This window comes from Rhea americana, unplaced genomic scaffold (genome assembly GCF_003343005.1).
Source record: "Rhea americana isolate MKP2758 unplaced genomic scaffold, rheAme1 scaffold_71, whole genome shotgun sequence".
Lineage (NCBI taxonomy): Eukaryota > Metazoa > Chordata > Aves > Rheiformes > Rheidae > Rhea > Rhea americana.
Genome location: NW_028186879.1, coordinates 2,317,708 through 2,343,485, shown reverse-complemented (window position 1 = coordinate 2,343,485; position 25,778 = coordinate 2,317,708). Strand labels below are relative to the sequence as shown.

Genomic DNA, 25,778 nt, shown 5'->3' with positions numbered 1-25,778 from the left:
ATACTCTGAAATAAACATTTAATACTGCCTGGAGTRCAAAGTGAAAGTAGTTTTAGTTGCTCAGGTAACAGTTTTGTCATCTGAAAGGAATAATCTCTTCTACAGCACTCAGAATAAAAAAAAGTCATAGCACAGAAACTTCAAACTTCAAACCCAATGATGTTACCCACACCACCTCAATATGCAACACAGATTTGAGAGGTGCCACAARATCTTGCAACAAATGAAATGGAACCAGCTATAGCAACTTAATGCCTGGGACATTTCAGTCCAACAAACTGGTCAGTGCACCAAAAGCTGTAAGGCCACAGCTTAAAAGGGAATGAATTCTGGGCACTGTCAAGCTGCAATGGGCACCTTTCACTATTGCAATTATAAATATTTCAAGAGTAAAGAAACATCCATGCAGTGAAATAAGGGTTTTCTTTTTCCCCCCTCCCAGAAGACTTCTACCACAGCTTTTTTTTTAAAAATAATAATAATAAAAAAAAACTTCTTGAAGGGCACAGAGCAGTCCCCACTGAGCTGAGTCCCAGTCATCTTGCCAGGCTTCATGCTGGAGCTCACTTTGCTACCATCTATTTACTTTGCCACAGGTCCCATGTGCATTAGGTAGTTTTGGCTTAAGTCTAAATAGCAAATGAGAAGAGACAGCTGGCTCTCTGCAGGAACTTCTCTCACTAGTGACCCTGGAGGCTGAATTGGCAGAGCTGTCTGCACTTTATAAGCAAGCTGCTCTATGGAACAACCTTATAAAACTCTATTCCTTTATTCACTGAAGATATTTGCTTTGAACAGGAAGTGTACTATTTTTCACAAAGAGCATTTTGTGCCTGAGCAGATACTTTTTAATGACATTTTTGAGCTGGCTTAAGATGTCTGCCTTGATTTAAAATAGAATAGAATCCTGATTCTTTTTTGTTACTAAGAAGAACTTTTCCAATTAAAAGGGCAAGGAGACCAAAACACACACACTTTAACACTACTGAAAAGAAATGAATCTTCTCTTTGAAGAACTGAGTATCCCTATATTATAAGGCTTTTAAAGGGGAAAAAAAGAAAAAAACCACCACAATACTTGCGAACAAGCTTAATATAATATTGAGTCCATAAACTCTAAACAATAAATATGAAAAACAGTGTACATGGCACAGCAGAGCAATTTAATATTGAAGACAAACAAGTAAAGTGGTAATACCTATACTATCAGTGATAAGTTTGTTTCACTAGTGTGATAAAACACAAGCAGCTTCCTACACAATATGTTTTGCAAAGGAAAACCACAGAACTAAGCTGATATAGAAGGTAAGGGGAGGAGRGAGACAGCAAACAACAAGGCACAAAAACCTCTCTCGCTGCAACTCTGTAAGGCACCACACGTGGAAATGTGAAACTCAATCAAAACCTGTTGTGGAAAAATAAAGTCTAAATGTGTTTAAATGGCAGGATAATGACTGTACTTTAAACATGACATTACGCTCATCTCTTCAGGAATAAAATGACTTTTATGAATCTTTATTTACATYTATAGGCTTTTAAAAAAAATTTGTGAAATGGGCAATTAAAACTCCCTAAATATAGGGGTCATTGTTAATTTCTCCCAGACRGCTTCAAAAGTGCAAATTGACCATGTTCTACGACTGGCCTTGTTAATAGAGTCCTGATCTAATTTGGGGCAGAGAGAAATGCTGCCAATTATGTCAAGTTGTATGTGGTGCACCAGCAGTTTTAATAGAGCACAGACTTCAGGGATTAGGATGACAAACTCATTTCACAATAAAAATAAAAATAAAAAACAAACAAAAAAATTCAACTCTGAGATAAAACTGGTAGCATTAATCTAACACCATACTAGGGATCCTAATACCTATACTTGTAATTTATACGACTACTTGAAAACCAGGCACTCATTTTTACTTCCCTATTCTGATTTCAAATGCTATTGCCCAGAAAAATCTATCACAGGAGGCAGACTTTGACAAAACCATTTCCCTTACCAGGATACACTAGAGAATTAAGCTTGGATACTCCAAGTTCTTTCATGTCCCAGGATTTCTACTGCATCCTGCCAGAAGTAGTTTTGTCCTCTCAAATTACAAAAAAAGAATTTCCAGTTTGCACTGAAAATGTTTAAGAGAAGTGCAAGTCAGAAGTTTTACAATATAGAAAGATCTCTCTCTCAGGAGACTTCACTAACAATTGAAATTTTTTCCCCAATGAAAGATTTAGTTCGGAGGCACTCAGTTTCTCACAAGCATCAGACAAAAAAAAAAGAAAAAAGAAAAGAAAAAAAGTCTCACTTATCTGCAGACAGTCATCATCAGACTATACTCCTAGATCTTTTGCTTCTCTTCTTGTAACCCAAACAATTGCACAGAACAGTAAAACAGTCTGAAGAAAATTTAACAGTTCAGTGTTGGCTATAGGATTTTTGTTGTTGTTTTTTAAATGATGTGCTTTACTCCTTACTCTTCACTGTTAAATATCAATGCTTAAGCAAACACACATGAATTATAGCCTCACTGAAGCTCAGCCAGCCTAAGCTGCAAGATCTGACCCACTTATATTTTAAACAACAAAGCAATTGGAGAAAAAAAAGAAAGTTAACATTCGTATAGCTATTTGCTTTTGGGTTGCACTAGCTTAGGCAGGCTTAATTCCCTAGAACCAGTTCTGCTTTAAGGAAGGAACAAATTTGAGCAAGTACAATAGAACCAGTCTAGTTAAAGGCTGCAGTAGTCAAGGACACGAATATTACTGATCAATAGGTTTAAGGCCAGCTAGTTATGATTTGAAATAYGTTGTACTTTTTCATGGCACTTAACACACTGAAATTTAGTAGTGGGTGACATTAAACAAGGGTATACATATTTATGTCGTATGCAATATATACAGTAGCTTCAATTCCTAAATTAGAAAGTGCAAATTCTCTTGCCTAAATAAAATCAAGTTGTGAAAGACCACCTGTGCTTTCCTATACTGAATATTATAAGAAACATTACTATCTTAACCCATTTAGTGCAAACTGATGCAAGTCCAAAGACATATCACTTCTTTAGTCACTACTTACCAAATGCCTCTTTCAAATACAGCTACACTTGTGTTGTTAAGAGAACAGCAAACACTTGACAATTAGCATGCTGTTCWAGCCTACATTAACAAAATTTGCCAATAAACAAATCAGGTTTTGGTCATGCAGCACAGACCCATCCTCACAATAATCCATCTTTTATTTCAGTCTAGAAAAGAGGAGCCTTGTGCTAGATCTCAATTAACAGGTCATCCTGGCCACTCCATACTCCAAGCTGACAACAGCAGGCTCAGCTTTTGAGAACTCTTCCATGAATTCACTGTAGCGATTGTCTGCTGTGTTGCTGCCCTCTATAGTTCTTAGAGAGTCATTCACAGGCATCAGTGACTGCTGCTCTTTCTTGAAGCGTGGAGAGGTTTTCAGTGCCATAGGTGCAGGAGGGGCAGACTGCAAAGGTTCCTTCACAAGAAATGCATCTGACTGAATGTTTCTCCGCTTTATTTTCTGAAATACAGACAGTAGTTACTGATAGTAAGCATGACTGCTTTACTGATGACACTSTGCTTCGAGTGGAAGTGAATTTACTTTTTTGCTGTCCAATTCAATCTCTTCAGAACCTTACCCTAGATTAGATATGCAAAAGCATTATTACATGTCAGGTTATTGCATATGACAGTTTTTCTTCCACTATTTATAGCAGATGCCACAAGCACGGTATGCTTAAAAACGTGCAGCTGAACAGAAAACAGAAAGGTTGCCTCTTAAGCCAGTCCATAGAAGAGAGATTTCTCCAAGCCAGAAGCATTATTACAAGGCTACAAACACCAAATTTGAAGAACAACTCACAAGTAAGTACATTTCATAATACTTACAGCTTCCAGTTCTTTAATGTCTTTCTCCAGTTGTTTATTYTGTTCAGTCATGTTCATGATAAGATCCAACACAGACTGCCTGGGATGCATACTTCGATCAAACTGATGGTACATATTTCTCCAAAACCTGCACGTAGCAGACAGTTTTTACCATCCAGAACAATGACGGAATTGAAGAAAACATACTGTATTAATTCAAACTTACTTAAAGTTGAAAGACACTGTGTTAGGCTCCAAAAGAGTTAGCTCTGGAAAAATATCTGGATTATACAAAGGATTTTGATATTTTTTTTGCTCATCCAGAAGGAATGGCCACAAGGAATACGTCTTCTCTTTAAATCTTAAGGTAAGAAGAAATCAAGGTCAAGACACACTGCAAGTAAAAGCCCAGGATCTGTTTGACTCAACATAATAAATCTATCTCAACTGCTTTTTTTTTTTTTTTTATTATACGGCGACCACCGAGGTCATAAATTTTGAATGAAATACTCTACTCAGTTNTTTTTTTTTTTTTTTTAATATTACCAGAATAGTCATAAATTTTGAATGAAATACTCTACTCAGTTCTATCCAACATTACCATAATGTCAGGAAGAAGTCAATTTTACTATCAGTTTTAGAACCAATAGCACTTATGCTGTGCATGTTTTGCCTAACTGCAATAAACGCTTTTAAAACACATTAAGAATTAGACAAAATGACAAATTTACAGATATTTTCCAACTGAAAACATTTGGAGACATCCTGCTCATTTTCTACTGACAGGAAGTAGTCTTGAATAAGCAATAGTTTCAGGGTTAACTACAGATAGGTTAGGGGAGGAAATAAGGCAAAAATTCTGAATTCAAGTGTGCCCATTTTTTTTCTTTTCTTTTTTTTTTTTTTTTTTTTTTTAAGGTGAGGAGTATGGATTTTCTTTTAAAATTAGAAAAGGATTTCTTCAATATGCAAAACCATGACAACCAATGCTCTTCTCTAAGGCAGATGAATATCTGTTTTTGTACTACTTGTCTCATTATTCAGAGACTCTAAAGATCTATATATTGTGATAATTGAAGAGCAGCTATGAGATATATTGCAATATAAGTCTGCTTACTTCAGCTCTTCTCGCTCTTTTTGGCAGTTCCCAAGGAAGTTTCCAAACTGACATGAATGGACATGTTCATGGATCTGAAGAAGGAAAGCTTCATTGTACTCAAAGGCTTGGGGAAACTGCTCAGTCAGATTCCACACACTTTCTAAAAACTGGGTGAATACCGGTGAGATTTCTTTAGGATCACCATCCAGCTGACAACATCTAAAGAAGATTCCACAGACACAGCGAAAAAGTTAGACAAAAAGGGGGGGGGGGAAAAGGAGTTGCACTTGCCTTTAACTACCCTGCATCAATTTGACACTAATTTTGGTTTGAGAACCATGTACCTAACTTAGAGGACTGGGGTAATTTTTAAAATAAGTTTGTATTTAAGTTATTTTTTCTGATTTGCACATTTGTATCCAGTACAGAAAAGCAGAACAAGACAAAATTAAGAGGCTCATTTGTTCTTTATTATTTCCACAATAAACATTTGGAGTATACCAGCTAAAAGTAAATTAATAAACAATATATAGCAGTAAGGCTATTCCTTTAGCTGGTAGAAGTCAGATCAAGACGAAAAACTAAACTCTGAGCATATACAACATTTAAAGGTAGGCATTATTTCAACATTAAAGGTAAATGCAAACTCATTTTAAAATAAGATCAAAACTTTAAACTGTGCTTTATGTTGCCTAAATGGCTGGGAGGTAGCTTTGGACTGATCTTGCATTTTCTAGGCATATGTGCAGATCAGCAGCTCTCATCAACATCTGAGAGCAAGACACCAGTAGCTTAAAAAGTATGCTTGCACTACAAAACAATTACCTAATAGGTATTTGAATAAGTAATGATACCAAGTGCATCATCTCTTGATAATAGCCTACTGATTGCAGAATGTCTAGCAACACTGCAGTAGTTTAAGTACCCTAATTCCATAAGCTTTTTTTATTTTTTATTGAAGTATACATCGACATAAGTATTAATGTAGAATGCTAAATTACTTTTACTGGAATATTTATCCTTCAGTTCACTGTGCACACATACTTTTCCAGTAAAGAAAAAAAATGTATGAACTACCTGTCAGAGAATTTATGCCCAAAAGAGATCCAGTCTTTCTCTATCAAGACCTAGAGGTTAAAAAAATCMACAATAAAGTATTATTAAAAATTACATCTGCAGTATTACCTTCACAGCCTATCTATACATTATGTTTTTAATCCAAATCAATTAACTACTGTAAGAGTAACTATTTGTCACTTAGTAGGTCCTTCACTTTCTTGGAAGATTCCTTTGCAATGGGTTCTTAAAGTACCATTTAGTTTAGTTGTCAAAGTTTAGTTGTACTAAACAAGCACATTTCTAAAACCAATAGAACAAAATTTAACAACAGATTGACAGTCAGATGATTACTGCTGTTAAACCAGGCTTACTTTAAGCATAGTGAAGCAGTAAGACCTCACATAAATGGCTGCAAGAGGTTATAGCAACTAACTTGCAAGTTAAAAAAAAAATCAGTAAAGTACGGGAAAAATTTTAGTATTACACTCCTGCAATATGCACTTACCATGAATCCTTTAATTGTTCTGTAATAAGAATCTAGTAAGAGAGCTCCAAGGGAGCAAACTTGGGAAGTCCTATCCCAGCCATCTGAGCAGTGCACTAATACACTGGCACTCTCAACTGCTATTGCCTGCAAAGTAAAGTTTCACATATCATTGTTTCTTAGTGAATATTCAATACAGGTATCAGAATTTAGTAAATAATTAAGATTACATTTATCCCAAACTCACAGCATAGTCCATTTTAACACAGACAAAATATTTCTTATGAGGAAAGATTAGATACTAATTAGACACCTGTGAATTCTCCAGTGAAACGTAGGGAACTCCCTATAAAGGAAATACCTTCTGCAAACGTGGCAATGGAAAGTAATAGGGACCTCTACAGTGGTTCCCATTGCTCTTTCGATCCTTTTGAAACTAGAAATACCTTTTCAATGAATATTAAGAAAAAAAGCACACTATACCTTACAGACCAAGTCAGATGTAGAAAACAAAATACCTGTTAGTTATTAAAAAAGGACTAGGAGTGCTCACTAGCTTCAACTAAGAATTCAAATCCTGTCAAATCTATTTGCTGGGTCACCTATAGGGGAAGCATCCACATAAACAAGCCTTATTACTTCAGCTAGTGAAAAAGACCTAGTCTTCCCCCCCCCCCGCTGCTGTTCTCCCCCTCAAAAAAAAAAAAAAAAACACTTTGCTTCATAGATGCCTGGCAAAGGTTCCTTTGAATTTTTCATAAGAAATCCCATTTCCTCACCAAATAAAGTCAGTATATACTCATTTTGACTTCTCTGCAATTAGTGCCTCATTACACTGAAAAACAGCTTTACTAAACAATTTCCTCCATCTCCTTTCAAACCGGTTAGATCTTTTACAAGTACCAAAAAGAATCAGTAGCATAAAAGTCCTTTCATGCTTCAGTAAGGGGCTCAAGTGGTATTCAAAAAACCCCAAAACTATAGCTGGCACACTCAATAACTGCAGTTAAGAAACATGCAATACTTATACACAGATACATCTGATATGCTGTTTTATTTCAAGCTTCTTCTCTCCAAAAAAAAGTCAGTAAACTAAAGATGACTGTATTTATGTAATTTTACACTTCAAAAATTAAGTATAATTTTGCCTGGGATCAAGTCAACTCATCCTCATTAAAGAAAGAAGCAGCATATAAATTACCTTGGCTAGGAAGACAGCAGCATCTAACACAGCTTTGATATGACGCAGCCATCCAGAACTCTCCAAACCAGACAAGAAGTCGTTGACAGATAAACCCTTTGTACCACTGACTGAAAGAAACCAAGAGTTACAAAGCCCTAAAAATTTAACTACTTACATCCTGCACTGAAGAAAGGGTACTAGAAGCAATCTACGATTTTTAAGTTGATTTTAAATATCTTTTAGGAAAGCGTCATTCCCAAAAGGTTAAGGGAGCAATGCAAAATATGCTCTCCACCTAGAATTCAACTCTGCAGAACTACAGCAACCATGAGTGACAAGAATAAGATCTTCGAATCTTTTTTTGGTATTCAAGAGACTGGTTACCCCCAACAGGGAGCAATRCCTTGCCTTGTAGAGGAAGGCAACACAAAGGCCTACCAGCTTGCCAGAAATACTTACAGGCAATTAGTATTATTGCAACCAAGTAGTCACATCCAGGTAACAWACAGATCCAAGCAGTTAGACTGCTAGAGCTGAATCACCTTCTCACCTCTGCCTAGAGGGTAAAGTGAGTGCAGTACATGGAGACKAAGTTTTGTCCATCTCAAGAGCACTACAATTTTGATTACGATCTCTCCTGTTCTTTCCCAGGGCACTTTGAATCTGTACTGCTAAGGCTATGTCAGGGGYCAGAGAAAGGAAAATCCAAGTTAAAGAAAAGCTGCTTTGCAGTGTATAGCAACAGCAGTTATAGARGTAGACCGAAAATATTTCACATGGACATTTAGCAATTCACAAGACGGAACAGCCTGATTTTTGTAGGACACTAAATATCTATTAGATAGAAACTATTTTTTACTAACCAAGCTGTTCCAACCACGAGGAACTTTTGGCATTAAAAAAGGACATTTCCTGGATTCAGAGTTTTGAGATCCTAGGAGAAGACTCCTTAAGTTGCTGTCTACAAAACTAGATGCAACTTAGTGTTGCATCTACTATTTCTGCTAAGTTAGTGAGCCCCTCCCCCCCTCCCAAAAAAAAAGAAAGCTCTGCAGCTGAAAGTAAGCAAGAGCCATTCATATACAAGTTGCAAAATAATCTTTATCTCTGGGTACATGCGGAAGTGAGTCAGAGAGACCAAAAAACAAAATTCACTGAGTCACCTTGTGACTCAGTTTCATTTTCAGCAAAGTCCCATGCTATAATAAAGGATATAGACTCCTAAGAAACCAATACTCCTGAAGCTTTCTTATATCCACACTACACACTACTTAGCTTTCAGCCACACATTGTTAGAGTCTCCATTGATCAGAAGATTTGTAATGCCTGTTGCCACTCAATGATACAACAAAGGTAAGTCCCAAATAAAGCAGCATTCTTTCTAAAGCCTATAGATCTCTCTTACCTAGGTGGGAGAAGGAAGCTAGAAAAATCATAGCACAATAAGGTAGCAAAACACATCAAGAAACCGCTGGACACAAAAGACACAAAACCTAATTTTGAAAAGCAGCCTGTAGATACCAGTAAAACCAGCAAAAGCTGTGTTCATGTGTTTATTTTACTCTAGTCTTTGGTGGGAGGGAGGGGAGGGGCAATAGCATTAGGCAAGAGATCTTCTGAAAGGTCTCCTGACATGGGGAAATCAGCTGAGATGGAGAACCAATGCTTTCAGGTTAGTGTAAGTAGTTCTACATACCTGACTGTTAAGTCACAGCCATACATGGCACCACAGCAGAGCAAAGGAAAAAAAAAAGGGGGGGGATAAAAAACACACACCACTACCACCCCCACACACAAAAGATCTGGAAAGCCAATGGGAGAGGGGATTGAACAGAAGGCTAAGCTACCTAGAAGCATTATTCATCCCTTCACACTCTTACATTCTGTAATTTATGCTGTAAAGCATAAGCTTTCAGTGAAAAAAAAATAAACAGGCTTTCAGTCCTCAGTCTGCTTTCACCGAGGCAATTCTATCAAACCTGCCTTTGATCAGTATTTCCCGCTTGGTATAAACATTTCACCTCTGCTGTGTTTTTCTTCATTGCTTGGTTTCTATGGTCTCATGAACAGAGGCAGAGATAAGAACACACAGGTTAAGCCCTGAGAATTAATTTTCTGTTTCTGTGAATAAATACAGGCATTTCAGATTATTTAAACAAATTGCACTAACACTGGTTTGATGCTTATGTGCTGAAAAATCATTTCTCCCTAATCATCCCCAAAAGGGCTGAAGATTACTTATAGTACCCACTGAAGAGAGGAGGAGGAGGGGAGAAAAGCTTCATAAYAATTATCCTTCAACATGGCTTTGTATGGATCCCATCATAAATAAATGCTCTTTGTGCACGTAAGCCCAAAGAACTATCTCCCGTGCCCACAAGTATCTTCATGCCATTGTCTTTATACATAAGATTMGTGATGTTTTGGGAAGGAATTGCACTCAGAGGTGACAGGAACCTGAAGACCTGGAAGCTGAAGCACAAGGTTGTGGGGAAGGGGAGAGGTTATTTTCAAAGAAAATTGAACTTGGTTAATACATTTCTGTCGTTGACACATGTGCAGCAGAACACAGCAGCTGCCTCTCAGAGAGCTATCATTGAGCCTCAAGCAAGAGTTTCCTGCAGAAGTGTTGTTTCTTGACATAAGCAATGTCTTTTTGCTTATTAAGTGGAATCTTATCAGATACGTAATAATTTTTCTGAACRTGTAAAAGCTTTTCTAGATTCAGTAACTTCAATAGTTTAGTCTATATGAAGATTCTTCCATTGGTGTTGCATAAGCAGACTGAAACACTGCCCATCAGGGCAATAAAGTCATTGTGTCCACACTGTAAATGACTGTTTTAGAGTTTTGTCTCATTGCATGCAAGATTTTTAAAAGAAAAAAAAAAAAGCTGAATTGGAGTGAATGAACAGACTATAAACCCCTTCAGTGTGCTCTGTGGTAAGGTTTCATTCCAGAAAGATGTTGGGAAGGACTGTTCCATGTTCCATTTGCAAGCATCCATCTTCTCATTCAGTACATTAGATTCTTCTGCAGACCAAGAGYTTATTGTGAGAAGAAATTACACTTCCAGTAAACTACAAAATCAGGCAGATAAGAGTCTAGGGTCAGGCCACAAGCCCAAGGAAGAATAACTGAATAACTGTTGTTTGTTATAAATAAATCTGAAGATAGTCCCAGTTACAATGAGTCTTGAAAGAATACAGTGACTGAGAGCACATTCCTGACTTGAACATTCTGTTCAGCACAACCAGGAGAAAGATAGTACACAAAAGCTTAGCAGCATTCACCTCATTTTAAGTTATAAGCCTATTCTCATAGCATTTTCTTAAAAAAAAAAAAAAAAATCACCTCACTAGTGGCATGTCTATAGGAATCTGAGGAGGAAAAAAAAAGAAAAATTTTAGAAGTCCAGAAATCATTTGTACTCCCTATATTTTTAGGAATATATTCCACTTTCCTCTTCCCTTCCCCTCCAATATTCCAGAAGCCAAAAAATAACAGGAATAGCATATTARGAGCAGTATTTGAAGGCACACTTGAAACTCAGGACCAGCCATGTCATCTTTTTGCCAGGTTTCAGGGTGAAAGTTTCCCTATTAAGAAAAGGTAACCTATTGAAAGATAACTAAATCTTACTGACCTGCCAAGGGTAAGTAAATTTAGACTGGAAGTTGGATGAAAGCTCTTCTGGCCAAGAACTAAGTACAACTAGTGAGGCTCAATGTATTCACAATACAGCTACTGGCAAAAACAGATCGCAAGATTAAATGATCCAAGAGGACTGCCTCAAGTCATCATCTTGTTTTAGCAAACAGAAAATTTTACAGTATGAAAGCATCCAAACTTTAAGAAACTCTCACTTTTAAGTCAGTTCTGTTTCTGACTGTCTAGTAATTCATTCTCAGATTAAGTCTGAAGGGCCAAAGATACAGTACTCAAAGTCAAGACTCAGCAAACTTGGAAAGCACTTACTATAATCTCTTTTTGGCAGCAAATAGGAGTGAAAGATTTGTGATAGCAGACTAGAAAAAAAAAAAAAACAACGTATCTTCAACTTTTAATCTGGCATTCAGCAAAACCCCGTATGGGCTGAACAGCGGTAAGAAAGCTGTTCTCTAAATTACATTTTGAGGTAAATGGACACAACTACAAAACTGAGACATTACTAACAAGTTTCCCGTTAAGCAACTCCATTAAACCCATTCTCCACACAGGGAAAGAGCTATTATTGAAGGAAAAATAAAAAATTTGATAAATACGGTTGGCTAAGTCAAACAAAAGAATTTTCTATGACTAAAGTTTAACCATGTGCTGCATACGCTTCTAAACCAGACATTATACAGAAGTAATAATAATTTCTCAGTTTGGTCTAAAATTAGTAACAAAATAGAACTACTGAGCAAAATATCAAGATGGAAATAGACTTCTTACACACCCTTTTCACCACCCTATAGCTGATGGTGGTAGTTTGAACTGGTTCACTTTTCCTCAAATGCTATTCAGGATGCACCTATTGGGTACAGATGCTGTTTGCCAAGTTAAAAGAGTTCAAGGTTTCTATACAGTCTACATATGCCTACTGCAAGTTCTAGGCAAATAAGTGCTCCTTGAAGGATTGGAAATCTTTATATACATACACACATAAATCTACATTTTTATATAACTAGACTATTTTAGATATATATACCTATGTAYGTACATATGTATGTATGTTTAGTTGACAAATCTCTTACAAGATGTTGACAAGTTTAACCAAATTCACCCAAGATAGATATGTGCCACCTTACTTGCCTTGAAATAAATCACTAGTCCATTCGTAATGATTTACAGCTTAAAGATAAAGGTTAAAGGCATGTTCCATTATCACAATAGAGCACARCAGAACCAGGATACTRAAATCTCAGTTCAGGTTATATAAGCTTTTAAAGACTTTAGAATATATGTAAATAGGTTGACTAAAATTAGAACATACCTTCCAACAGTTTTTGTAAGCTGGATCTCATTACATGAATATTTTCAATTCCAACAAACTGGAACCTAATGTTAGAGTAGTTGTCTTCATTTTCATAGCCCTTCCCAGCAGCTCTGTTTGCCATTGCATTAAGCTTAAAAGAGCAAAACAGAAATACTGAAAACTTAATTGATTTGACTTGCATTTTATTTTTAAGAAAAAAAAAATCAAGCAATTTCAATGCTTAAAAYGAACATACTAAAAAGACTAATAAAACAGATGAATGTCTTCAAGTAGATTTAAAGTGTAAGAAAGGCAGTAAGTACTATACAGACTGCTTGTGCTTTTTATATTCAAAACTGACAATTCTGAATAATGCTTTTAATATTTTCCTATTCTTTCCTCCATGTCCCTACACACAGTTACTTATTTAAAAACATTTCTGAAAGAAGTGATCGCTATACAATTAACCTAACAAGGAAAAGAATAAATCCCAGACTTAACCATACACACACTTTTCAGGCATCCTAAAAAAAATCCCATAAAAAATTYTGCAAACAAATTAATAAACTTTTGGCAGCTATGAAAATTACAAAAACTAAAAATCTACAGGTGGCACAGTTTCAGTCTGTCAGTCAGACCAACTGCATTAAAATAGTTAAGATCCTACAGTGAAGGACTTGCACTTCACATCCTTGCTTTCTAGCTCCTATGTTCAGAGAGATTTAAACAACAGGAATACCAGTCTAAATGAGACATTGGTCTAAAAAAACAAGAGTTATCCCGTACATCACATGATGGCTCAAAAAAAAAAAAAAAGAAGAACTCCAATGTGATTCAATTTAATCAGGCAGAGTGCTGAAGTATGCCTTTACAATGTTACAATAGAAAWTGAATTTCTCCTTTTTCACCCTTATGAGACAGCTTTTATATAGCATTCACACAGAACAGTCCTTTCTTCCATTCTAAAATAATCCAATACAATTCACCATTTCTCCATGAATTTCATCCCAAATAGTTAAGCTGGCTTAGATCTTACTCAAAGACGATGCCCAAAACAGGTTTACGGTCGGCTCTTGCCCATTTAAGTTTTTTTCCCCGTTAAATGCACCTCCCTAAGAATTCATCAACGTATTCAGGGAGTTCCAATCGAGTCCTGGAAGAGGTTTAACTTGTTTAAGAAAGAAAGCCTTTACTACTTGAATGTCAAGGCTAACCTCTACAGAACATTTTCGTCCAGGAGATTTTATTTAATTCTAAATCTTTACAGATCACACATCGCAGGTATCCTTGTACTCTCTTCTAGCGTTCAAAAGGAAAAGAAAGGTTTCCTTGTAGAAATACCTTTGGCCTGGTGTCCATGACATACATGAAGCGATTTGAAGGATTTGCTTTACTGATTGCTTGTAACATGTGTTCATCTTCCAGGCACCTGGCACTGAAACCTGAGAGRGGTTGACTGCATCTGCAAATTGCAGCCTACAGTAGAAATCAAAGAACTAGTTAACAACAGTTTAATGCCTCTATCTGAAGTGCTTTACATAATTCTAAGAAAATGCTTTGTCAACTTGTTTCATTCAACAGATAACATTACTTAAAGCCATAGCACACATACAAAAGAATGTGTTCCAGCTTTCTWAGGATACCACTTGCAGAACTTTAAACACACAAGGCCTGTGATTTAAATCTAAAGGTTTATCAAGACAACATTTTTTAGACCTATCTACAGGGATAAGGTACTAGTCTACATATTGGACATTCCTACATGGATTAAAAATATATACACAGGCTTGGAAAAAACAATCCATGAAAATAAAGTACATGCCTGTTATAAAATCAATGTTGTTAAAGTCTGTTAGTTTTATTATTGAAAGTATGACACRTTAGAAAATGATATGGTGAAAACTACTCTATTATAGTTGCATTCCATTTCAGCTGGTATAACAAGGTGATAATCCTGCCTTCTTCTCAAAGATACCCACCAGATAAGAAAGAGCTGCTGCTTCACACAAAAAGACACTTTATCAAACCCTGTAAGTCAGATTTTTCATTCTCTAGTCTTTTTTAAAACCTTGAAAATGCCTCCTCAAGGAACCAGTCCTATTCTTTTGGTTTTCCCCTGCACCCATTTTGACCTAACACTTGAGTTAATCTTGTTAATGTGTCAAGAACACTTGAAATAGAACTATCTTCAGTTGATCTTAAGGTTAATTTCTGAAAKCTTTAAGAGATTTAACTGATTCCTTAGGGATTCTTTTAAACTGGCTTAGCTTAATTCAGCATCCTGTTAGACACCACTCAGATTAGCTGCATTTGAGGTTATCATAATTTGCATCATACTTATGAGTTAGTATACCTATCTACCCTGAACTACTTGTAAGTGCTGAGAAACTTTTCAGCCCACTGGCATTAGAAGGAAAACAGACCTCTTTATCTTTATGGTAATAAGACAACACTGGGAATCTTCCTTTGCTTCTGAACTTGGAGCTACCAACAATTATAGGTTTGCTTGCAGTTCTGGGAACATAGAGTTCTTTAGGATAGGTTTCACAAATCTGAAAGAGACAGACATACAACAAGAATTTTATACACAGACTACAAAATTAGCACTGGATATATAACCCAAAGCTAATTTTACTACATTCAGTTTGAGGGAGGTTAAGATAAATAACAAAAGACAAAGAGTAAACACCAGCATATTTCTGCATATACATGTAAATATCTCAGGAGAGGAGACAAACCACAGGTGAAAAGTACAAATTGATATGAAAAAAATGATAGAATCACTCTTAGAATGCTAGTATAGCAGTGCTTTCCTCAAGAAGAAAGAAGAAAGAAAGAAAGATTCTTCAGTAGAAAACACTAAGTTTGATTCAAACAATGAGGGAARTATTTTCAGTATTTTGTTTTATTTGGTTATTATAAAATAAGATTAGTTCTAAGCTAGAATCAGGTGTACCACCTCAGCCATTGCCTCCCTTAGGCAGCACTGCAAAGGCCAAGACAGAAGGCTTCTCAGCTAAAGAAGTTGTAACAAAGTTGCAGAGCATCACAACTGCTGCGGCTGGGTTTCAAGCAAGCAAATTAAGGAAGACACTGCACTCTAAGAATGTATGCACCCATGACACATGCTCTCTGCTCAGGCCCTAGAAGAAACTTTCTAACTAAAGTAGTGAAAGGGCCCACTAAGGAGATAAAGTTTACAGGTGGAGAGTTACCTTATGCAGCAAGCTAAGTGTTCTCCTASTATTAGTGTTTCTATAGGATTATAGCCAGGGGATGTAGCAAAACCAGATGCAAAGTAAAACACATTTTTTCATCACAACCCTTACCTTATAATCACGATTCGCATCGGACAACTGCCAATAGGCATTTGGCACTCCCATTCTCTTATATTCTTCTGCTAGATCAATAAGCTGCCAGCCTTTGACTTGTTCAGATGCATTTTGTTTTGGATTATAGGAAAAGGCATATAGCTCATCATATTGTGCTAAAAGATAAAAGAAGAGTAAAAATATGTAATGAGTTAGCCCCCAGAAGCATTAGGGTAGAGAGGTATCACAGCTGAGCCATGTTCAAAAATATTCAAACTACAAGGGACCTCAGAACACCAAATTATTATTAGTTTCATGCTACTCAAAAAAAGAGTGCGCGAGAGAAAAAGACGACATTTTTAAACAGACCTCTGCCACCTAAAAGTGCTACACCGGCATCAAAATTTCAGCTTTATTTTTTTAAAAATGCATGAAATTCCTAACAATTCATTCATATGAACGTATAACATTTATAACTTATAGTATTTTATCCACGAAGCAGTTACAATCAACTCTGCATTTATCCACAATTCCAGGGATAACACTGTAAATGCAGGACCTACTGGAATCTCTCATCTGCTTATCCAACATCAGTCAGCTTCAAAAGCCAGACAATACAACCACCTCCAAATTCACACAGAACAGATTAATATTCTATGCTTTCACACACCAAATCAATTTCAAAGACTTCACATAGTGCACATTTACAAAGAGGTTTTTCCACAAACTTGTTATCCAGGTATATACTGCAAAGTCTTCTGCAGCTGGAAGTCTTACCTGTTCTTGACAGCTGAAGCAAGGAGTTATAGATGTCATGACAGTCTCTCTCTCGGGGAACAACAAAGTGAACAATCCTAAAGTTCTTACACTGGATCACAAGGGGGCAGCCAGAAGTAGTCAAGGGAAGTTTTTCCACTGCAGCAATGTGATGATGTAATATCTATGGTACATAAGTACTGACATTGTAAGGGTGCTGAAGAATAATGACAACAGCACACTACTTGTAAGAGCAGGTGTAAGAAATATTAAGCTGTTCTGAAGAAAGATTTTGACTAGTTGTAAATTAGTTTTAAGAAGAAATTCAAGATTCACATTTTGGTGTAACTACCATAACTTGTTAAAATTATATTTATTCTCTTTTGTCTTCTTTTTTGGTGTTATCTAATGTTTAAGAAGCAATAAATATCCTTCTGAGTGAGAAATTCAGACATAAAACTCCATTGGGGTTGTTCACTCCTTTTTATATAAATTTGCTAACTGACAAGCTTAACATCTAATGAAGTAGGGGCCAAATAGTTTACTGGCTTTTATTTTTTAAAAAGACTGTTTTTAGGAACATGCTTTCTTTTGTTTCATGAAATTATGAAGTATCATCAGGGTAAAACAGGAAGAACTTCAATGTTYACAGAGAACACAAATTGTAAAAGTTTATATGCTCAGTAGTGGCCTAGTTCCTCTAAAAAATGACCAAAGATTTTAGAATTTCAATATTTGGCATCCATTTTTGCCCATCAGTGTAGTTTACATCAAGTATTTTGTACATCAATCACCATTTTACTAGACTCAGCCTCCTARCATTCAAGCCAGGAATGCAACTGAAGCAACACAAACTGTTCACAGGCTTATAGAAGAAAACTTTTATATTATCTATTGTGCTGATCCAGACATGACTGTCAGTCAGCTAAGAACCCTTTAACCACTTTGTCAGAAAACTGTAATGGCTATACAAAGGCCCTCCACAGACCTTACTTGATCTGTGTGGCAGATCTATGAAGAGTCTAGGGAAATGCATGAGAAAGTAATAGTTGTTCAGCTATCAGAAGAAAGCCAGAGATGCATTACCTCAGCTGAACAATGTTCTCCACAGCATTTCAATTACCTCACTGAAGTAATCTCCTCCTCTCAAATATTGATTAGAATTAGACAAGCATCTGAAAACTATGCTGCCAAATAGGCTTTTATGAAGAGTCTACATCTTGAAGAGAGGTATTATCATAATTATACTTCATACTTGCACTAGCATCACAGAAATCCAATACTTAACACAGGTTTAATTAAAAAAAAAAAAGGAGTTCAACAAGAAGAGTAGCACAAAGCAACACACAAAATGCTTCTAAATCTTATTCTCCCCAACAGCTCCTTTCATATGAAAGAATAATTTGTTTTGTATAAAAAAAAAAACTGTACAATGCATCTAAATACAAGTCACTGAAACATAACTTAAATAAAGCAGAAAAACATCTAATAAGATAACCTTATTTCCCTAAGGATAGTTCAGTGTGCTTTTTTTTCCTCTCTATAGAAAAAATTTTTCATCCTTAATTCTGTGTCCTGGTTTTGTCCTGGATGAACTTACGAACATCAACTGTATAGACCTAATGGTGTTGAGCTCAGTCAGGGAGCTGGGCTATAGCAGCAGGTACAGCTTGCTGCCTGCATGTGTACGATCAGTGCACTGAGCAGACAAACTACTGGACATGACTGCAGCAGCCACTTTTGATTGTACAACACTGGTAAAGTTCATCAAGGGGCTGCAACCCCTTCCAAATTCCCATCTTCTAAGGATGAACACTTTAGAAGAAACAATTGCACTTACCATTCTGAAAAAGCATATGAAATCTTAAATATTTCAATAGATCATAGAATCAGTAAGGTTGGAAGGGACCTCTGGAGATCRTCTAGTCCAACCTCCCTGCTCAGCAGGGTCAACTAGAGCATGTTAGACAGGGTTGCATCTAGGCAGGCCTTGAATAGCTCCAGAGAAGGAGACTCCACAACCTCTCTGGGCAACCTGTGCCAGGGCTCTGTCACTCTCACAGTGAAGAAATTCCCCCTCACCTTCAGGCAGARCTTCCTGTGGTTAAGATCCTAGATCTTTAGATTTTGCCATCTCATTTAATTTAGGCAGCATCTAAATGTAAGGTAAAGGTAGTGTAGATATTTTAAACCTAATGCTTAAGCTATCTAGCAGTCTCCTACTCCCACCTCCAAATTGCAGTGCAGGTCAGATAGGTTTAAACAAAAATACCACAGATGTGTTCAGGGATACAAATTAAAACTAATTTAGAAGAAAACACAGGACCTGGAAGAGAAGTCAGAATTATTTTTAAACATTATCTGGTTTCAACCACAAAGGTGTCATGCCTGGCATTGTAAGAGCACAGTCTGTAAATCTTTAACTTACTGTTCRTGATGCCATAAACAAGGAAAGAGTAAGGAAACACTTAAGTTTTAGTAAATAAATTCAACCTCAGATCAAGGAAGGAAGGACAAATACAGCTGAAGAACATGTGCTTTTGAGCCACAGGCATCCAGCATGCTTACCCAGGTCTCTCTCTGGCTTGAATCTATGAATAACAGATGAGTTGCTGTAAGGTATAGAGTTCCTGTTAGTGACTTATTGCTGGTGCTGAACCTGTCTAGTAATTTCACTTGCTCTACCTGTAAGAAAAAGCAGAAGATCAAAACTTATTTTATAGAAATTAAAATCCTATAGTAACTTTGAAAATAGTAAGAGACATAAGACAGCATGTAAGGCCATCCTAGCCAAACTGGTAAGAATGCACTAGCTACTATAATCTTTGATTCAGAGCTAAAATATCCCATTTCAAAACAAAATGCATATAAAGTATTCTCACAAGCCTGATAAGTTTGATTTTCTTCTGAATTAAAAAGACCCAGATTCAATTCCTAACACTACTACAGTTATTTTCCAGTAGGACAGGTAAGAGCATTAAATTAAAAAAAAAAAAGTCACCCTCTCACCTTCAGTGAAACAAACACATATACAATTTCCTGTTATTTACCAGTATCAAACCAGCTAACCTCAGATCTGCACTTTGTTCCTCCCAATGGTTCTCTGTATCCTCATCACAGCCAAAAAGATCATATCCTCCTGACTTCATATTTACACATCTACAGTTGTTTATATCAGTCCCAGACTTAAAAAGTTAGATCATAAACTTGTCTCAAAATCAAAATGAGAAATTACAATGAAATGCAATCACGGTAATAAAATTAGAATGCTCTTAGAAATTTAAGGACTGTGCTGGCATATAAACTAGAGACATTTCACGTCTGATTCTTCCAATAACAGATTTCTCCTCCTGCTGTTTGATCAACATTATCATCTCAATCCCATGGAAAAATATTTCAGAGAAAGGGATTTCTAGGTAGCCTACATTTTATCTGATGTTTGTGACTTTACAGGCACCGCAGTTCTCTTTATTTGAAGCAAACATTACATCATCCTTTGTGCGAAACAATAGAAAAGGAGCATGGAAAGGGCTTATCTCCATGCATTCCTCTATTTCTTGGCAGCAGTGTCTCAGTAGTGCCAAGCTAAARCTCTTATTTGAGATTTGATGCTACTCCCACAGATTTTTGGAAGTTCTCCAAGAATTTACACACCAGCATGACCAACACCCAAAAGAGGTGTCTAGGACAGCCCTCACCCACAACAGTAATGTTGGATTATTGGTATTCAATACATTTTCATAACTGCAAGTTTAATGTGCTTTTGGTAGATGAATAATAGAACACTAAAATAAGTTTTACTTTTCAACTAAGGTATTTCTTATAATCTAGCAAGGCCAAATTTTGTTTCTGAAAATTAGAAAAGCAATTTAAATACATGCAAAACAGAATGAAGGAAATAACTATCTTCCAAAAGCCACAGTTACCATGACACTATTTCAGGTCAGAAGGCAAAAACCAAAATTACATATCAAAACTTCAAAATAAGTTGTGCGGTAATCAGCAAGCTACCATGGCACAGATACAGAGTGCCTTAATAACACAGCACCACCAAAAGACAGTTTTGTTTTGGACAGTTCTGCTACAGCAGTTTTTCCAGGTACCTGGCACTGCACCTACCCAACTAATTCAAAAGCACACAGAAACAGTTCCAGTTTTGTTACAGCAATAAAACCCACCAAATCCAGGCACAAAAAGCTCCATTTAACAAGATGCCTTGGGAATACCAAGGCTGTATATCTGTTAGAAGAGGACAGGCACTAGTACTCCAGGTCCCTCATATATGAAAAGCCTTCAGAAATTCTCAGTTTATTTCTAGATATAAACTTGCTTAGAGACAATTGAAATACGTTTCAGATGTAGCCTTCAGAGATAGTCAGATTTAACTAATAGTACTAAGACAGCTAAATGGATACTAAGCTATATACATGCACTTATTCTTTTGTGCTTTTTAATTGTAAAGCTTGGCAAACCCTTAGCTATTAAAAAAAAAAAAAAATCAACTCTGTCTTCAGTTCTAAAGAAAAGGGCTTTGCAAGGCAATAGATAAAAGACTACCATTGAGTTTTAGCATCTGCAAGCAAAGATCATTTAAGTAGTCAGAAATGATGTTCTGGCAGTAACTAGCRCAAACATGTCAGTGAGTTTTTGAAAACAGCAAAAGTTAGAATAGTTACCTCAATAATAAAAAAAATTACTCTAAAGAGTTGTTGAATAGTTTATTAGAACTAGAATTTATGGATTAAAAAGAAATATTAGATTTGTTTTAATCTTTAAACAGATTAATTATAACAACAGGAAGGAAAGCCAAAATTACATCTCTGAAATCTTGCCTTTAATAAGTTCAAGTATTAACCTAGAATGACTACTGGTCTTAGTGCAAATTACAGTATATCATACCAAGATTCTTTTATTACAATTTTATATGACACTTGCTCAAATTAAGGTTCTCTCTTCCCCATTTAAGTCTCAGGCTTGCAAACTCAGCCTACAATTTAGCAGTCAAGCTAAGCTCCCTGCTGGAAAACACATTAGTAGCTCCACTAAAACAAACAGTTTTGACTCTGAATATACAGAGTTAACTGAATAAATTTCAGCATTTTATAGTACATTATGAAATATTTAAAATTTTAAAACTAAAATGGCTTCTCCTTCCTGAACCACAATATTTTCACTTAATTTCTTTTTTCATCCCCCTATTTATGACATTTTCTGAACTGATTTTCTTCATTTTTTACTATTCAGTGATACAAAGTATAACATTCGCAGACAAAATTAACTTTAARGTTGACCTCATTTCTCACACTGTTGGACAGTTTAGTTTCACACAAGACTTCATTTCAGGTAGATGTGTTGACACTAAGACAATTTTAGCTTTAACATTTACAGTAAACTGAAGTTTGAGAACAAATAAGATCTATTTCATCACCATCTCTCACAGATGGCAGCTTTCCTGCACATCAGTTAACTTGAATGAGACTGCAGTGTTATCTTCAGTTTATTTCACTATTACTTTAACAAAATTAAACTATAGACTGTAGTCAATTAGTAGTAAAATGCCTTGTAAGAGTTGTAATGAACTCAAGCCTCTACATAGACTGAACTTTCAGGGCATCTAATGAATGCTATGTTTTAGTTTCTTGCTATCCTCAACTGATAAAGTTATTACCAAGCAGTATATATGCATTTGAATCCACCCAGATATCCAATAAACCATTCAATTTACTTTAAAGCAAATGTAATACATTCAAATACTCATGTTATTTGTAAGCATGAAATCCATCATTGTGAAGTAACAAGCTTTTTTGAATGAATTTTATAAAAATAATTGCTTTACATTTTAAAATTTGTGTTCAGATCTCTTTTCTCTGTGCAGCCAGTTACATTGCTATGCTAAGAGTTTTTCTAACAGGGCCCCAAATGCATGAAGAAACAATTCCTTCCAGGTGAAAACAAGCCAGTAATCTGTAGCCTTTATGGTCTCAATTTCAGGTCTGAAACTTAAATAGTTACCCAGCTCACTGACAGATTTCAGAATAAGAACTAGACCAAAGACAAAAAATTAGCTCTTAAGCATAACAATACAGTATTACATTTCAAGAAAGTTTCAGGTTTAAAAACAAACAGGATGATGAGGAAACTTTATCTCCAATCTGCTCATTTGGTATAAGATTACTCCATCCAGTGAACTAAAATATAACTAAGAGTTGCTCTGATGGAATTCCTCCTCTAGTTATAAGTAGTTTCATACAAAACATATATAAGCTAATATTCCACAAAATTAAAAGCCCAGTCCTTTATATAACACTTAACTATAAATCCTGTATTTGGAACTGGAATATGATCTTTTCCTACATATCTATAAACCTGATTTTTTTTTTGTCCAGCTGACAGGTCATGGACTTAACAGCTTGATGATATCCAGGACATGACAGATAAGTGGCAATATTTTTCAGTAGCCTTTAGTCAGAGCTATTGAGCAAAATAAGAAAAATACTGTTGAAATTAACTCTACAGACACTGCAGCTTAACTCTTAAGGATGATTTACAGAAAAGACTTCTGCCTATTTTTGCTTCTTTGCTATATGAGGGGAAAAAATAAGTTAAAAACAGAAGAGAAATTCAGAAAAACCCAGAATATCATTAACTGCTTCCTCCCCCCCAGAGCTTAACAAGTATCTCAGTATTATACATGTACTGATAACTAACATTCATAACAGCACTAACCAGACTTCTCAAAGTGAAAAAAAAAATGTTTTTTTCCACAAATTATTTGCGACTAAAGCTAAGAAACCCACACAGCACAGACTACACCCCAAGCACGAAAAGCAACGACGACCCTCTCYGAGCTCAGCGTCCCTTCCTCCTCGAGCACAGTTTCTCCTCCTCGTGCCCCAACCCGCGCTGCCACCCCCAGGTCCTACCCCGAGAAGGCTGCTAGTACGCCCCCGTTTCCACGAGGCCTCACAGAGGCRACGGGTCCCGCGCAGCCGGGAAGCGCCGGCAGGGCCGCGCCCGGCCGCACCGGGCCCGGCAGGCCCCACGCCCRGGGCACCCCTGAGCGGAGGGTGGCAGCACCCGAGGCCGCCGCCGCCAGCAGTCTGGCGCCCCCGCCCCCCGGAGGACCCCAGTACCTTGGTGGTGCGGATGTGCTCCATTGCGACCCCCACARCACCAGCCACCACCGCTGCCGCCCCGCTGCGGCGCTCCCGGGCTGGGGCGGCCGTTACCTAGAAACGCTTCCGGGGCGGGGCGCGGCGGGGCGGGGCGCGGCGCGGGGGCGCCGCCCCGCTGCGGCGCCCCCTGTCGGCCGGCGGCGCGCGCAGCCGCCGTGCGAGGCGCGCATGCGTGTGCCGCCGCGCGGGCCACCGGCCGGCGGCGCCATGTCCGGGTGGGAGGCGGCGGTTGAGGCGGGCGGGGGACCGGCGGGCCCGGGGGGCTGGGCCGCAGCGGTTCCGCGCAGAGCCCGAAGGCAGCTCGGTCAGGCGCTCGGAGGGAAGCGGCCGGGGGTGCTCGCCGTGCTGCTTTGTCTCCCAGCCGGCACTGAGAGGGGCTGTCCCGGCGTCGCCGAGCCGTGGCGGCAGTAAATCCTGCATCAAAATACTGGGGAAAAAACCCGAGCCATTCCCCCGATGATGCAAACTTTTGTTCATGCCATGGYGCATTTCAGGCTTTTCACTTTGCAGGTGCCTCATGAATTTCCTCTGAGATGGGCCCGCTTAGAAAAAAGTAGGTGAAGTTTTCTAAAAATCTGTGCTAGAACTAAGTAACAAGCTGCACACTAAAGTGATTCACGTATTTTGAAGCTGCATGGATGAAGATGCACAAAAAATTGGCATACATTGCATGACAAAAGATTTGAAACATAGAGGTTGCTAAATGGGTTATATAAGCTGTTGTTTTTGTGATTATTTAGGAAAAAATGGTAATAATGATACAGATACAAAAGGTACAGAGCCTGTACAAAATGAACTTCTTTTACTGACATAGGACAATATGCTTCACGGTTTTGAACTTAATGTTTTTGACCGATTAAGTGGCGATATTCACAGGCTGTCTTTGGTTACTAAAATCATGTTACAGAAAGAAGCATCACTCTTTGGTTCTTTTTCYTGTATCCGTTCCCTTCGTGGCCTGCCAGATCAGAAGAGTTTGTTCACAAATGTATACAGAAATACATAAACAGAAGTCGCTTAGAGGTGATTTCACAGCGCCACGACCCGTCCTCATCAGGTGAACGSACGGACGAGCCCCACAAGGCCCTTCGCTGCGGCAGCGCAGGCGCTGCGAGCGCCGGCCCGCAGCGGGCGGGGTCTCCGCGGCGCCGGCGGCCGTTAGAACGTCCTGCTCCCTGATTGGCCAGCGGGCGGGCAGGCTTTGTGACGTCCCCGCGCGGGCTCAGCGCGCGGCGGCGGGCCGCGCGGCGTTGCCCGGCAGCGCCCGAGCGGGGGCGCACTGCGGCTGCGCGGCGCCGGCCGCCCGGGCCGTGCCAGGCCCCATGGCCAGAAAGGAGCTGTTTTACCTTCATCTCTTTCGTAAGGACTATGCCCAGGGCAATTCCGCACGTAGGTAAGACGTGGCTCTTCAGACGCTGTGGCGCGCACCGCCCTGTTCGGTTGGAAGGTGTGCCGCATGGCAAGGGCTGTGCTCCCCGAASCGTCGGGTAGCAGGTTCCTCCGACATCCCTCGGGCCTTTCCTTAGAAACCTGCCTGATGCCCACGTTGAAATACACCATCACAGAAGCCTCCCAGATTTTTCTAGGGCTTATCGCATCCAGAATGCCCCCTTTGTCCTGAACAGTAGCTCAGGAACACAAAATCTTTTGAATACCTCTTAACTATGACATTGCCATTACTCACTAAAGCGTAAATTATACTCCAATAGATACATCGTGTTAAGTGATTCATATTACCTTTCTAGTGCGACAGTCAACTGGGCACTCGCATTCTCCCCTTGCATCCACTTCTGAGTTCTTCCACGATGTTATATTTTAAATGAGATTGTCACTAGAAATCTGAAACKGAGCTGTTGCCTCTGTCAGGGC

General features: G+C 38.0%; 1 protein-coding gene across 1 annotated transcript; it reads right to left on the bottom strand.

The window, feature by feature from the left end:
- Position 1: 1 nt before the first annotated feature.
- MTMR6 (myotubularin related protein 6) lies at positions 2 to 23,969 on the bottom strand. The gene is made up of 14 exons (XM_085321773.1): positions 23,868 to 23,969; positions 19,303 to 19,419; positions 16,756 to 16,918; positions 15,997 to 16,154; positions 15,091 to 15,219; positions 14,009 to 14,143; positions 12,686 to 12,818; positions 7,726 to 7,835; positions 6,546 to 6,671; positions 6,059 to 6,108; positions 5,000 to 5,200; positions 4,109 to 4,243; positions 3,904 to 4,030; positions 2 to 3,535 (listed from the first exon to the last, which is right to left on the bottom strand). The coding sequence occupies exons 1-14, from the start codon at positions 23,889 to 23,891 to the stop codon at positions 3,272 to 3,274; spliced, it is 1,872 nt and encodes a 623-aa protein (XP_085177899.1). The 5' UTR covers positions 23,892 to 23,969; the 3' UTR covers positions 2 to 3,271.
- Between the last annotated feature and the right edge of the window lie 1,809 nt (positions 23,970 to 25,778).